At 36.2% G+C, this 16,651-nt stretch overlaps 2 protein-coding genes across 31 annotated transcripts in view; one reads left to right on the plus strand and one right to left on the minus strand.

Annotated features, from left to right (window-relative positions):
- ADGRB3 (adhesion G protein-coupled receptor B3) overlaps positions 1 to 16,651 on the plus strand; it is a 498,176-nt gene that overhangs the window by 358,987 nt on the left and 122,538 nt on the right. The window contains exons 17-19 of the mRNA XM_088137454.1: positions 11,103 to 11,229; positions 12,792 to 12,895; positions 16,504 to 16,606. Of these exons, the coding sequence (XP_087993580.1) occupies positions 11,103 to 11,229; positions 12,792 to 12,895; positions 16,504 to 16,606 (334 nt within the window). The remainder of the gene's footprint in view (positions 1 to 11,102; positions 11,230 to 12,791; positions 12,896 to 16,503; positions 16,607 to 16,651) is intronic.
- The window catches only part of LOC148217043 (uncharacterized), a 194,899-nt gene that overhangs the window by 170,672 nt on the left and 7,576 nt on the right, over positions 1 to 16,651 (minus strand). For all 30 annotated transcript variants that reach the window (XR_015795571.1, XR_015795577.1, XR_015795572.1 and 27 more), the window contains exon 2: positions 11,154 to 11,218. Coding sequence is in view for 18 of the 30 variants with exons in the window: in XM_088137515.1 (XP_087993641.1) it covers positions 11,154 to 11,166 (13 nt within the window). In the remaining 12 variants the exon portion in view is untranslated. The remainder of the gene's footprint in view (positions 1 to 11,153; positions 11,219 to 16,651) is intronic.

Below are 16,651 nucleotides of genomic sequence, written 5' to 3' on the forward strand. Positions count from 1 at the left end.
GTTCTTCAGAGGGGCCTTTCTAGAAGCAAAATACTCTTTGTATTTTGCGGAAATGCATGAACTGAAAAGTTTGGATTCAAGCTAAAATCAGTATGATTGAATGTTGAAATGTTCTCTGCTCTTTCAAAATGTATCCTGAATGAAGTAAGGATTTTAATCAATATTACTAGATTGAGAAAATATAAACATCATGCCCTTGATTCACTAAGATGGGTTGTACTTTTAGGCATTCAAGGCATAACCAAGAAAGAAGTGTGTTTAAGCAAGAGGTTTTTAAAGCTTTAAAGTTTTAATTCATCCAGAAGACCAGAAAAGCTTACTTTACATGGACAGTTTGGCCTGCATCTCATCTACATACAATTTTACATAGTCTATACTTTCCATTCTGTACTATAAGGTCTGCTTTTCAACATCATAATCTAGCCAAATTAATCTTTCTCCTCTGCATATCTGGCTATCACTGTAATTTCCTGGTTTGTTAATCATTTCTTGATGTCTATTCCTACATTATTTCAGCTTTTACATCCTACTTTGGAGGGGAACTTAAAAATCTCCATGCTCAGATGGGAGGGCATCTGTGGTTTAAGTAACCAGGAAACCCCTATTTAAAAAGTAGTTGCAACAAGTTTATGAATGTGTATTGAAAACAGTGGAAATTGGCATTTGACACTTATCAAACTGGATTGTAGTGCTTCCTGTAGTCTCTAAGCATTATTTGCTGAGGTACGATGGGTTGGTTTCTTTTCAACATACAGTATATGTTTTACCTAGGACAGTGTTTATTAAAAGTTCCCCAAGAACTTTCTCAGGGGCCCCCCACGACCCTCTCAGGGGTCTGCAAAATCAAGATTATTTGCCAGATATTGAAGATATTTGCAGAAATTTAAAACGATGTCACTCTTTTCATTATTATTTTTTATTTGTTAAGAATATAGGATTTTTTCATGAAAAAAAATGTTAATATCCAATGGGTTTAATATTGCCATTTATACATGATTCAATAAATTAATATTCTATGAATGTGTCAGTTTTAATTTTTAATATGGTAAATATCAATAAATATAACCCATACAAACAAAAGCTCTTTTGGGGTCCTCCATCATTTTAAAAAGTGGGAAGAGTTCCTGAGAGCAAAAAGTTTAAGAAATTGACCTAGGGTTCTTTCATTTTGGCATAAGTTGTTACTTCCTATTTCCAAAATTACTACTTATTAGTAATTAGATTTCTGTATAAAATTTTCCTATTTATATGGCATCCAAGACAGCTTTATTGTTAATAGCTATTTTTTGGAGTATCTTATATAAACATGACACAAGTGTTTAAGTGATCAAATTTCAGGGGTGATCCAAATAGAAATGACAGCCATCTGGAAGTCAGCTACTAATTTGTCATGGCAAATTAATATGGGTATATATTTAGCTCTTTTTGAAAGATTAACTCATTGTTTTAGGAAATTGGAGTTGAGACTACAATAATACATTTTATTTACTTATTAGATTTATATCTCATCTTTGTACTCTGAGACATACTCAAAGCATCTATCAAAATTTGTGGATATTTAGTTTATTAATTGCTCTACCACTGAACATCTAGAGACCCAACTTTTTAGAAAGATTTCTTCTAGATTGCTTTAGTATGTGTTTTATGTCAAGCAGATTTATTTTGGTATAGTTCCTTTTTCAAATTAAATTAATGGAAAACAAACTGGGGAATCTTCACTGAAGCCAAATGAAGCAGAGATAATGAAAAAACAAAACAAACAAACAGTATGTTGACTTGCAATTTATCTCCAATCCAGAAAGATACAGTATATACGTATCAAACCAAGATCATGATGTCAGAATATCTTAAGAATTGCCATTGAAACGTCCCCTGTGGAATCCCTTGTGCCTGGTCCAAGAGCAGCCTTCAGAGGCTGTGTGCGTAAGAGCCTTATTGCCCCCTGGTAGTTGGGGCCAACAAAGCAGTGTCAGGTGGAATTCACATCAAGGCTCAGCCTCAAGCAAAAATGTATACAGTACAGCTTACCCTGAAAAGGCAAATGACAAGAAAAATCAAGGAAATCCTGGCCTTTCCAGTGTTCTAGGTTTATTTGAATCTCCACATCAGGCAATTTGCATAAGTCCAGAAGGGAGGAACGCTACTCATTTAATACAAACTCAGGCTTGCAAAACATATAGCAACATCTTGGCTGGCCAGGTGTTATTACTGAGCCTGGGCAATAAATAACATCTGCTTTTTACTTTACACCGATAAAACCTATAGTGGATAGGGATTACTTCTGAGCAATGTGCATCTCACCAGGTTAAAATTTGGTTCTGGTCGAGATGCACATTTATTTTGCAAAAGTAATATTTAAGGGTGATTAATTTTTTATTGAGACATCAGCAAGGAAAAATCTCAGCCCCCCCTCCCCTTTCTCTCTCTCTCTTTCTCTCCCTATACATATGCACACATAGACATACACATACACATACACACAGGGAGGGAGAAATATTTAGTCTTTAGCAAATATGTTGAACAGCCCAGAGCCCAGAATGGAGCCCTGCAATTAACTATTGGATACTTCTTTTCAGCTTGATATGAAGCCATTGACATGCACTCTTTGGGCTGTGTTTTTTCAACCAGTCCTGTATCCATCTAATGATAGCATAGTTTAGCACACATTTTGCCATCTTTTCTACTAGGATCTCATGGGAGATTTTGTCAAATGCTTTAATGAAGCCAAGGTATACTATGTCCAACGCATTCCCATGGTCAGCTAAACTGGACAGTCTATCCCAAAAGAGATATAATAATAATTGATGTGAAAAGCTAAGATAACGTTCTTGAGTCTTTAAATATGGAATCGGTGTAAACATTTCATTGCCGGTCTTCTTGTCCACAAGTTTACACAACAGTACAACCATAGGTAAGGGTGTCTCTCTACAATATGCATTGCTTAAAATAAGCCCATAGCACATGTAAGAATAGGCTTTATATCCTGTAAGCAGACTGGTGTGCTATTACTCAGATAATTAGATACTGGAATCAGGAGTGTCTAGAGTGAGTAAGGGCACAACAAATCTACTCAATAATAAACAAATCTCACACACGCACACCCCCATATTGGCGAGGTTTCATCAGAGAAGAATAATGCAGCAATTAGTGTACATTATGTGATAAGTTCATTGCTACATGAATAGTTTTTGCAGTAGTGTCCTGGCACATCCTTAGTAATCATTATTTTTAATTGCACAAAATAGTGCTGCAGTTAGGATGGCATGTGCACCGACAGGAGTTAGGAATCATGGATGGATGTGCTCTGCCACATTATTTCTCACAGTATTATATGATGCAGAGTTATCAAAATGTTGCTGCAAGTGTGTCATGAGTGGTTGGACCATTATCCTGTGATCTGCTCTGGCATGATTCTTCCTATACAAATACTCAGAAGTAATATTTAATGCACCAGGTCTCACTGCAATCTAAAATGGCTGCCCCAAATGGAGTTGAATGATTGTTCCAACTGCAGTCTTAGCACAACAGGGGAGAACATAGCCAGCAGGTGAACTAAATAAATTAAAACAAATGTAACAGTTGATGAAAGGATGAGGCTGAATGAGCCTTCAGTATTGGAATTTTGTAGCAAGGGAGTACACAGACACTGAGGATATAAACCCTTGCATTTTAAATAAAAATCCAACGTTCACAAAATTGAAGACATTTTTAATACCGCTGAAGCCCCAAGCAATTACAATTACACAAAATAGATGGCTACTTGTATATGTTCATGCCATAGTCACAGCAACAAGGAGTGAGCACATTTCTATGGGACATGTTTGTCTAGTAAATTTATACCAGTTTGTATTATTACTAGGTTATATATTACTATTTTATCTATTCATATAATATATATTAATAGATTTAGACTATACTATATATTATATTATTGTTTTTATGACGGATGTTACTGTGTTACTATTGGTAGGTGACTACTGTCAAATTGCTAAACAATGGACGAGAAGTAGGATTAGAATGAGCAGCCTGCAGAGGATATAGCATTTGTATAGGTCCAAAGTATTATTTATCTACTAGTGGCGAACTGCATTAACCCAAATGAAATCAATTCAATAAAACAGATACTGGAAAGGAAAACAGGGAATGGTTGGAAACACTGCGAGTGTTTGGCCTGGAGAAGAGAAGATTGCAGGGAGACATGATAGCTGTATTCAAATATCTGAAGGGCTGATATGTATAATATGGGGAAGAATTATTCAGTGTTCTTCCAAAAGACAGGACAAGAAAAAATGGGTTTAAATTACAAGGAAATAGATTTTGATTGGACATCAGATAGTAACAGCAATTCAGCAATGGAACAGGCTGCCTTGGCAGGAGGTAGGGGGTGGGAGTCCCCTTCACTGGACGTGATTCATCAGAGGCTGGATGACTATTTGTAGGGGATGCTGTAGTAGCAGATTCTCAAATTGGAAAGGGAGTTAAACTAGATGATCTTGAAGTCCCTTCCAGTACTTACATTCTATGGTTCTGTGAAGACGCTATGAAGATGCAGTAGAACATCTGAATATCTAAAAAAGATTACCTGAAGATCACAGTTCTTGGTAATGGGGTAAGTTTCAAATATAAGTACATGCACTATATTATTGAACTTAGGATACATAAATACAGTTAAACATACAATTATAAGACTATTCTGTCCGAATGTAAAGTGACAAAACAGGACTCTTTGATGACTTTTCAGAATTCTAATTTAGAATCCTGTCACTTTTGATACTCACTGAAGTTTATTCTAGTCATAGAAACAGGACAATTTCTAATGGAGCTGAGCTATTGTGTGAATGTGCTAAGTGTGTTGTACAACTAAAGTTAATGAGCTATGGCTAGGTATGTAGTAAGACTTGTTCGTATGCATCTAATATTAGATGAACTTTATCCTAGAGCAGAAGAGAATCCAAACAAATATATCCTGGCTGAGAATTTGATCCACTATTCTGAAACTGGTGAAATAAATTTAGTTGAACCATCTATGGGTTTTTTTAAAAAAAAAAAATCTGGGTAGAAGCCCAGCATTTAATAACAATAGATGTGAGTGACTTTTAAAATCAATATAGCCTTAGCAGGACAAGGAAAGAAGAATGCACAGGAAGAACACTACTGGAGCAGCCTCCTCTCATCTATTGTCCTACAAGTTTTTTGAATCTATGCAACCCCCTATACTGGCTAAGGATGATGGGAAATATAGTCTAATGCAACTTAATAATACCATGTTGGAAAGGCTGTATTAGATAATAAAGATAACAGGCAATAACCCATTGTTTCTACATTGTACTTCCCCTGTATTGCTTTAACAATTAAATATTAGTTCCAGAGTTAACTCCCACATTCCAGATTTTAAAAAAAGCTTTGCTGTGTACAAAAAGGAAGCATGTGCTTTTATGCAGAACACAGTTTGTATTGTGTTACATTTCTGGAAAGCAACTAATTAGACAATCAATACTTTGCCATCCTGTGAGATGCAGAATTATCAAGACAACTGGTTCCATGTAAGCATATAATGGGCAATGGCACTTCCTTCCTTGTAACAGTTGTGAGCCCCAGCTGAGAGCATTAAAGAAGAGCAACTGCTACTGAGTTTGAGATCAGAGTTGCAAGCCTGAGCCCTTGACTCTGTACAGGGAGGTTCAAAAAGAAAGGGGAGTGGGGGGTGGTAGCCTTTGATCGGAAAATGCTATAAGAGCTGAACCATCTAGTATCTTGAAAGCTTAAAACCAGATTTATATATGAGCTAAGAAATAAACTGCATCTCTCTTAGATCAAATAGAACTTGTGAAGACCTGGTTAAATCAAATCACAAAGTATTAATTGTGGCATTCTGCTTTATATCTCATACCTTCTCTGATATATAGTTTTGTGAATTACTCTTCACCATAGTAAAAATATCCACTCTAGAAACTATATTTCCCAGGATTCTTTTGGGAGAATACCACAAGTAACTTGTATATAACTAGGTTTCTTGTTAGCCGCCCAATTCTCAATGACTCTGGGCAGCTCACAATAACAGAAGAAATTACAATAAAATCAATAAAAAATAAAGATGAAAGATAGCAAGCATGATAAAGTGAGGGGTCTCATGCTCCCTCGCCAAAGGCCTGGGTGAAGCATATATAACGTACTGGCTTGTAAGCATCTATCCAGCTATTCCAAAAGACAATTTCATCAGCAGCCACAGCAGCAGGAGTGGGTGTGTGCATGTGTGTCAAAAATGGCAAAACGAGGGAAGTGGGACCACAATGCAAGCCCCACCCCCTTTGTACAGGCATACAGTGTCAGTGCACATATAAAAGAAGCAGAGCTTAAATCATCATACTGCTCCTGTCATCTTGCTGTTTTTGATCTCCCCTTCCCTATGCTGCTAAATTCCAGCATATCTTGTGTCTGCCAAATAGGCTTATTGTACAATTCCCAGAATTTCTAGCCATTGTGGCCATTCTTTGGAATTCTGGGAGCTCTAGTCCCCATATAGCTGGAGAGCACTAGGTAGAGTAAGATAGGTTTAGAACATTTAAAAAATAGTATAAGTTTGGTGAAACCAAAATAGCCATTTGATTGACTAATATAAAGAACAGAAAAGACATAGATACAGGATCATACAGAAGTAACGAGATCCACTTGGGCTAAATTAATCACATATATCTCATTTACTCCAGATTTGTTTTCTTCTTTTAATTTATACATTATTTAGTTTATTTATAATTGTAGACAGATCATTTGGAAAATATATAGAATTTAAGGGGGATAATTAAAAAGTTGTTCTGAATATATACTCAAAAATATATTTTGTGAACACTGAAATTGCATGATAAATTTAACTAGTCGTGCTATTATGCAAACTTAATTATTCTCTTTGGCTTGGCTCCAGAGTCAGTCTTCTGTAAACAGGAGTGTTTCTTCCATCCTCAGAAAATTTCCAATCCAGTAGAACTTTTCTGCTGATAGGATGAGGAGGGAAGCAGTCTTCATTGTTTCCCCAACCTCTATAGTCCCCTATCTGTTCTCTGACCCTAAACTTATATTTGGGAAGGTTGAAGGACTCTCCAGAACAATGATGAGGTAAGACTGGAGGTTGCAGAGGGAGCAAAGATCTGACCATTATTGCTCCCTCCCATTATGGTAATGGAAGCATTCCAATCATAGCTTTGCTGGGGATGATCCCGCCAGTTCAGGAAAGCTCTGAATCCATAACATGATTTTATCAGTATGCTAGGCTTTGCAATGGTTTTGCTTGAATGTTTGGGGTTTTTTTTCTTTTGTTTTGTTTTTAAAGAGGTCTGTTATGAAGGTTTTCATACATTTCCCCAAATATGGGATTTCTTCAAAATCATTTTTTTGATGAATAGTTGAAAGTATCAGGCAGAGGCTAAAAGTATAAGTTGCCTACCCTTACTCCATTTGCACCTGTATGTTCGTTTCTAGTTATTGAATGGGCCTCAGGTTGGAACCACAGTAAAGCAAGATTTATTCCACTCAATTAAGAAGACTTTTCTACTCTGTCCCTTCTGATAACCGTTCCCTAAATTAGGTGGTAAAACTAGTGGAATAGACTGAGAGGCACCTGTGTAAATGCAGAGGATAGCATAGTCCTTCATTTTCTAATTTAATTGTTGTTGTTATAGTTCTTTGATATATTGGGTGCTTCCCATCATTAAATGGAAAGTGTCTTGTGTGGAAATATGACTTAAGCCTTAGACATAATCCTTTTCACTGTTAGCTTTTTGGAAAGGAAGAAGATAGTTTATCAAGAATATAGATAGACTGAGGCAACAATAGGTGGCACAATTTTCCAGAAGCTGCTGCTGTTGCTGCTGCTGCTGTGCATCCTAAGCAAATTTCATTAGGACTTCCATAGTGCAGTGTAACACTTAAGAGAATAGCAGTCAAGCAAAGCTAAGGTGATTTTTAATGAAATTATACAAGGAAAAAACTTTGACTTGAAAATAGTTTTTTTTTTTAAAAAAAATCCTGTGTTAATCTATTAAAATAATTATGAACAACTTTAAGTCTTCCCCTCATCCTATTTTTATAATACATTTATTGAAGTACCCTAATCTTGCTCATCCTTCATATGTGCAATGCAGTGGTCAGATCAAGAGCAAAAATTATTCTGGAACATGTCACAGTTTGCCTGTAATCTTAATGGATGATCTTAGGGAAGCCTGGCTTATAGAGAAGCACTGATAGAATGCTTAGTATAGAGTACTAAGTGTTCCATTCCACTTAAATAGAGGAAGACCATTTAAATAAATGGAACAACCTGGTTGGCTTCCAAGTTTCATCATTAATGCATCAAAGTCACACAACAAATTGACTGCTTTGATTGCATTTTCATGTCTTTCTCAAAGCCTTTGAGATTTACATGGGAAGTAACTACAAATTTTCCATACAATATGAGAGATATATGTGAACCAACTATAGGAGAAATGGTTTTGAAAGGGAAAGCCATGCCACAAAAACAACATACAAATTAGGCCTTTGTTAATTTGAAGCTAATAACCATTTAAGCAATGGATTTTATTAGATTCTGCACAGCCAGGACATCTTCTCCTGCTGTTTTCCCCTGGGTTACCAACCAAACCATTTCCATCACTGAAGAGAATGGTAGAATTGGTTTCCAAAGCAGCACAATGGAGAAAACAAAACCACAAAAATCCAGGTTATATAGACAGACTTTCGTACATGCCCAAAGGAGCATCATGAATTGAGTCTAATGACATTAAATTACTCTTTAGATTTCTGTCCACTCATCCAGCCAGTTTCTGTGCCTACAGGAAGACTAGAACTCATGGTTTCCCAGTTTCTAGTCCAGCACCTTAACCCCAAACTGATTCTCCAGAAATTATCTAAGCTTAATAAGTTGGACATGAGTGTGCATCATAGATTATATGGTTTTCTTAAGTAAAAAAATATTGTATCTTCTTCCTTCTTCTCTACTGGCTGAAGTTTATGGTGTAATTCACAGTGGATTGAGTATGAATTTTATATATGGTGGCAATCAAATAAGCTGTCCTAGCTCTAGCCATCACATCCTGGAAACAGTAGCCTTCAACCAAACTATCAGGCTGCTGCCCAGTACTTTCCATGCTTAGTCCAGCCCTATTAAGCATCCCTCTGAATTGATAATAACACTGTTTTTATGTGTTAAGCCATATCAATTTCCCTTAAACTAGCATCTTCTTGAATATTTAATCACCTCTGATAAATGTATTTCATTTGTGCTTGAACAGCAAGACAAAGTAAAACAATATTCAGGAGAACAAATACAATGAATGTGTGAGGTTCATCAGTGGCAGATACATTTAGTGGTGGCAGTTTCCAAATTTTTAATAGTCTTCTAGTTTTATAGCTGAATGATTTTTAGGGCTATGCCTTGCTTGTGGGCTGGCCTTGAAAATATTTATAATGCCAAATGATGAACTCCCAGGGCATTGAAGGGCAAGTGGTGCACAGTGGGTTGGGATGATATACTGTACATTTTGAAGAAAAAAGGGCCAGTGCATAAGGACTGCTGTTTACAGTAATGGCCATGAAATAAGACAGAAGTCCAAAGCAGGCGGTTCAAAGGGAGAGGGAAGGGGATGGTATTTGAAGGCGAAACCTTTCACTCCTCCACTCCAGTTTCTTTTTATTTTTAAGGACCTTGGGGAATGAAAGTAAGAGAGTTTGCTGTTCCTGGCAGAGTCCTCCCACTAGTGCATAGGCAAAAGCTTAGGCAATATGTGAATAGCTGCATATGAAGCCTGGCAATGAACCTGAGGTGGGCTGGAGCGATTATTTATGCAGAGGCATGCAAGGGAAAAGAAAATTTCCTGTTTTAATATACAATACATAAAGTAAGTGATAGCGGTTTCAAGTTCTCTTGAAGCCCCCCTCAAATGCCTTTAATTCACATGAACACAAGATTAATCTTGCTCTCTCTTCACTACCCCACCCCCACTCCTGCCTCGCTCTTTTTCTCCGCACAAGGAAAACGTGGGTTGGTACCATTTTATTGTTCTGCTGGGGAAGATTTGAGCAGGAGCTTTTGTCTTTTTAAATGGCTAATCTAATCAGGGATAGGTGGTTGTTTTTAAAAAGCAAAACCCAAAAGGTTGGGAGTTGGGGGGGAGCAAAAGATCCCTTGATACTTCCAACCACCCCTCTAACCCCCCCCCCCCCATACCCCTGGACTGAAAGGGGAGGGAGGGGAAGGGATGAAATCAAGTTGGACAGGGGGAAGTCTGGAGGGCGACCGGGTGTCTCTTTGAAGATGCGGTGCCCTGCTGAAATCCACCCCGCTGCTAGAGGCGAGGCAAAAAAAAGGAAGAGTTGGAGGAGGAATGCTGTTGCCGGTTTCCAGGGTGAAATCCTCAGGGCTGAACATTAAAACCAACAAGAACAAAATCTCTACCTTAACAGCAGCAACGAACGTAGCAAGCAGAAAAGGAAGACCTAGAATCGGCCAATCTCAAATCAGTGTTAATCAGGCAGATATTTCACAGCCATCTGCATTTAAATTGCACGCACATCCACAAGAGAGAAAGAAAGGTTATAGCCTCACATAAACGTGAAGCCAGACCCAGGCAGAGATGGTATGCACTGGGGGAGAGGGAACGCCACAAGGGGCTTTTGTTTTATTCCCCCCGTGATGAGTTTTTGCAGTGATCTGAGCAGTTAGAAAGCGGCGGGCAGCGGTGAAAGCTTCCGCTTCTCTCGCTGGCAGAAAGAACTCTGAAGCTGGACGTGGTTTCAGCACCAAGAGCTTTGGACAGCTCACTGCGTTCGGCAGAGCTGCCTGCCTGCCTTCTGCCCCCCTCCCACGCCGTCTCTACTCCCCCCCCCCCCCGCATTACTGTACAGCTGGAGATGCATCTAAATTAAGTCCTATTCAACAACAAGTAGATCTCTTCTGTCCGGGAACCCACACTAGACTCTGCTCTCAATTAAACTGCCTTTTCTCTTCACGGAATTGACCGCCAGCCGTAATTATCCCGGTTTTCTCTCTCTCTCTCTCTTTCTCTCTCTCCTCCTCCTCCTCTGTCTTTCTCCCTCCCTCTCTCTTTTTGCAGGAACGACTCTTTGGGAGCCTGGTCCACCCAGGGATGTAAAACTGTGCTTACCGATGCATCCCATACGAAATGCTTATGTGATCGTCTCTCTACCTTCGCCATTTTGGCTCAGCAACCTAGAGAAATAGTAAGTAACAAAGAAGGGGAGGGAAAATAAAAATCCTGAGTTTAATGGAAAGGCTGGGAGAATGTTTTAATGCATTCAGTATTAACTCCAGAGATATTTCAGTAGCCTATATTCAGGAATCGTATCACTGCTGCAGGTCAGAAAGAGACTGGGTCTTCTCCCTCAGTAGCTTACAGTTTATGGAAATGAATTACGGATTTTGCCATATAAACAACTACTGTCAGATGTGGAGCAGCTCGTATTTGTAAAGAGGAAACTTAGCAACTGTAACAGATTACATTTAAGAATAAATTAATAAAATAGGAATGGGCGAGATATTTGTTATCATTAGTGCCAGTAGAATAAGGAACATAGCCACTCTTGTTAAACAGATTGCATTTGTGCATTTTCAGCACAGGGAATATATATTGTTTGTTGACATTTATGGGAAACAATTTTATATGCATGAAATAAGAAAAATAAATGTAAAATAACTAAAAATAACTATTTATGGAATAAGTTTTTTTAAAAAAATGCCTATTAAAATAGATTTTAAAGTACCTGGACAACCTAAGGGAAACAGTGTTAAGTGTACAGTCAGCAATCATCTTACCTGTAACCTAGAAGTGTCTGACAGAAATAAACTCAAAATCCATTTTAAGCAATACATTTTATATTGCCTGGATGACACATCATATCTAGATAAAATGTAATTTACACTGGAACCTTTAGGCTTTTCAGCAGCACATTGCTAAATCAAGCAGTGTATCTCTGAAAACTTCTTGGTTTAATTGTTTTATTAGCCAATACCCTACACATTTTGCAGTAAAAAAAAAACACTAATTAAAGAGGATAGAAGTGTGGGTGTGTGTGAGATGTATTTGATTGCATTAAAAAAGGCTTTTCTTCCTCAAGGTCATTTATTCTTCAACTGCTAATGATATTAAACACAAGAAGGATTTTTTGTTTGTTTGTTTGTTTTAAAGGTCCAGATTTTTCAATTACTATATGCATTTTGTTAATTTCTCCCATTGGTGCTTCTTTTATCCATTTAAAGACACAAGAAAAATGAATGCTGACTTTAAAGCAAAGTTATTGTTCAGTCAAAAAGTTTGGTCATAAGTATCAGATAAGGAACTGGATGGCATTTAATAAGCCAAAATTATTATGCTAAGCCAATACTTTGGCTATCAAAGGAGAATGTAATTTCAGTGTGTGTTGTTGTTTTTCTAAAGCTAAGAAACTATAATGGCAATAAATATTAAGGCCTCCCATGAAACTGTTGATATCACTAGCCATGTTCCAAAGAAACAAAACTATTTCTTTGGTGAGTGAAATTGGTCAATAGTGATGCTGTTCAAGGCCAAACAAGTAGGTATTAATTTGGTATTCTGAAATCCCAGGGCCTTAAAAGCATTATCGTCTCAAATTGAGATTAAAGTAGGGAGGAATGGCTGCTTATTGGTAATACCATTGAGGTGAAATAGTGATGCACCAAGTTAGATTTGCAACATTATTTTTTTTTTTATGCTGTAGTTTTTGGAACATGGTTTCCTCTGATAGATATTTGTTATGATCCACAGATCATGGAATCATCTGGTGCTCCCTCAGTAACCCTTATAGTAGGCAGTGGCCTTTCATGTTTGGCTTTGATCACCCTAGCAGTTGTCTATGCAGCACTATGGAGGTATGTAACTGATAGTGGCTTTGCAAAACCACTAAAAAAGCTTTTTTACTCTAAACAAAAGAAAAGTATGTCTCTCTTATATAAGGGTTGTTAATTAGACATTGGAATATGCATATAATTCTGTTTAAGGTGTTAAGTTTTTTTGTTAAGGTTGTCCTACCCATGATTAGATGTTATGGTTGTCCTACCCATGATCAGATGTCTACTTTTTCTCTTCTCATTGGCATTAAGGATACCAGTTCTGATCAAAATATCTTTGTGAGTGCTGAAGTTGTAATAATGCACATTTAAATTTCAATTATATTCAAAGAATTTCTCTTTCATTTCTATGAAGATGTATATGAGTACCTGTCCCCTCAGTTGAGAAGCCTAGATCCATATGGAGCTCTGATTTGTGGCTGTCATTCACTATCATAATGTTTTGTCATAAACAAAACAATTGAGTGACAAGTACTCCAAGAACTTCAGCATTTCCACTAATGTAATCCTAGTTCCTGTTGATTCAGTGGCACAATATTGCTTATCTCATAACAGGCCCTCAGTAAGTTCTATCTTTGGACCACTGCATGTATTCAATTTTGTCTTAACACAGTGCTTTATGAATACTCTCATAAATACACGAGTGCAGAGAATGCCTCACACAATCTGAGATATCCTATAGTGATTTCCACACATCAACAGCAATTGTAGGGATGAAGTTATGTTTTGTTTTGTTTTGTTTCGTTTTGTATAGATGTTCACTAATTGAATGCATCCTCAATTATTATCTGAGATTAAATTGACTGTATCTGCTATCCCTTAGATCACATTCACACATGAAAGCAAGGGAAAAATCCCAGTTTGAGGGAGACAATCTTTTGCAATTTAGAACAACAAAATAAAAAATAAAAATAAAGTAACCATGAATGGAAAAATGATACTGAATTATGCTTACAGATTATTCATTCCCATGACATCTGAACAAATAGATGCTTCATGCAATTATTAAACAGTGAGGAGAAACCGAATACTTCAGACCTAGTTTATTATTAATCAGTACTATATATTGATGCATGACACTGAGGAAACAAATAAATGAATACATCTACATACATTACAATGTATAGGTGAACAAACTAAAATATAATTTTATCAGAAGTTAAATGTGCATAGTAAGCATAATAGCATTAACTTGTGAAAACTGTAAGGGTAAAACACCATTACCCCTATGCCTTATTATTTGGAAGTGGCCAGGGGCTATGTGGATGACTTCTGTGGAGTTTTACGCTAGTCATGGTCCAAGTGGCTGTAAAGCTGAGTAATAAATATGGTGTACCTATGAGTGTACTTTTTGGCTTTGTCAGTGTAAAAATGAAACTAATATGAAACTGGGAGGAGGAGTAAAGTAGTAGTGGCCAGATGGAGGAAAGTGGGTTGAAATAAGTGGAGGGGAAAAAAAAAAAAAGTTCAGAGGGAGGAACCAGGGTACTTTGTGAGGTGTCCTGAAAGGAACGTTGCCCAGGTCCCTTTAAGATGCAGAAGTGGCCCATCATGTCTGTAATGTTGATTTGATTTCATACTTCTGTAAAATTACTCATTATGTTTTTTAGTAACCATAACAACCAGCAAAATTGGTTGTTTGGCAATGATTCCTATTAAAAGACTTGTAAATCTGAAATTATTGATTGAGCAAATCAAATGGTAATATAATTCCCTGATAAAAACAAATTTTGTAGCAGCTTCAGGATACAGTCAGTTTGATATATTCCAAAATAAATTTTCCAACACAAAAATGAGATCTTTCATCATTCAAGATTAATGTAGGATTTGCATAATTTGGAATTTGGACAAATATGTTTATTTATATTTATTTTTATTTTTATTTTTTTATGTATGTATGTATGTATGTATATATATATATATATATATATATATATATATATATACACACATACACACACACACATACATACATACACACACACACTCACACATACATATCAATATACATACACATACATATACACACACACACATGCACGTGCACACACTCACACACACCCTACAATATCCAATGTGCAGGATCAGGGTGGTTTAAAATATATTTTACTAAAATATGAGAATAAATTATGTTTCTTAGTATATTTATTTTACAAAGCATTTCAACTGTTTAGCAATGCTAAGCTCTCTACTTATCTCTGTGAACCTCTGCAGCATTTTAGGTGCAAATTTCTTTGGTCAAAATATGCATGAGTGGAAGCTTGCTTGTGCAACAGAACTTTTCCACTTCTTCCCGATATAATTTTGAGTGTTCATTATCCTGTAAAACAGTTTGGGATGAGGCATGTGACTGTAGTAGAAGGTGGAGTTTGTGAAAATTAGGCAATACCTCACAGAAGCAGAGTTTATAGAGCTTAATTTGTAAACTTTTGCTTGACTGACCAAGCAGTAAATTCTGCTAACAAGTCTAAACAATATTTCTAAATACATTACTATAATTTTTGAGGCTGTGCTTACTCCAGGCTCAGTTTTTGGAGGTGACTTGAAACTTCAACCCACAACCAAAAAAAAAAAACCTATCAAGATTTGTAACTTATTGGAACAATTTTCAGATGGGATGAAGATGCATACCTTTTATAACATATTTAAATCAAAATATTATCAAATTCCTTTTAAAATGAATGACAAGGCCATGATTGTCAGTCAAGTGAATGAGTTGTTATTAATTTACTAAAATTAAGTTTGTGCAACTTTTACTATTCACCAATGGAATGAATTATTTTTATTTTATTTTTTTTTTATTTAGTAAACTTGTCCCCGCCCATCTCCCCACAATGGGGGACTCTGGGCGGCTTACATCAAATTAAAATCATAAATACATGATTAAAAGTTATAAAAAAAAATCTCGTCTAATGTCTGTATGCTTTGTAAAACATAATTTAGCAATACTTGAATTAGTGACCAATTCTAGCCCAATTAGTGAACCAAATCTAGCCCAACAATATTTCCATTTTGAATCAGAATAATTCATTTCTATAAAACCATTAATTTAACCCTGTTAAGCATATGAACATCCACTCAGATATTCCTACTGCATTTGTGGGCATAATCCTCCAGTATTGTCCATTGTATGTCTCATGAGAATGAGTAGGACATGAGGAAATTCACAATTTATAGTGAATTCAATTCATAGTCATTTCTGTATGGTATCTGTAAAAATAATTCCCAGTGGACTGCAACCACTCAAACAGCTGCATCCTCTTGAAGTGGATGGTACAGAATCTACTAATTTCAGTATCAAAATAATTCAAGATTACAAACTTCAAAATGTACCATATGTGTATCTAGTTCCTTAGCACTGTTGGAACATTGTTTTTTTTTTCCTTTGTTACTCAATGCTGATATTATTAGCCTGTACAATACAAAATAAAAGATATTTAAATATTAATTTAAACGTTCATTTAAAAAGTTGATTTTAGACTACTAAAGTGATATTTATGTTTTAAAAGTTCTGTTAAACACTTAAAAATTGTCAGTATTAATGATTTGTTTTAATAAGAATTTACAATATTGACATGGAATACATTTTTGAAAATCTTTTGTGCGTGTGTGTGTGTTTACTTTGACAGGTACATCAGATCTGAGAGGTCAATAATTCTAATTAATTTCTGCCTATCTATTATATCATCAAATATTCTCATATTGGTTGGACAAACACAGACACATAATAAGGTATGACTAAACTGCCTTTATATTTTAATTGCTTACAATCTATTT

Source organism: Python bivittatus, unplaced genomic scaffold, assembly GCF_059951505.1.
Source record: "Python bivittatus isolate LINGU-HERP-01145 unplaced genomic scaffold, Pbiv_v1 ctg000020_np1212, whole genome shotgun sequence".
NCBI classification, from domain to species: domain Eukaryota; kingdom Metazoa; phylum Chordata; class Lepidosauria; order Squamata; family Pythonidae; genus Python; species Python bivittatus.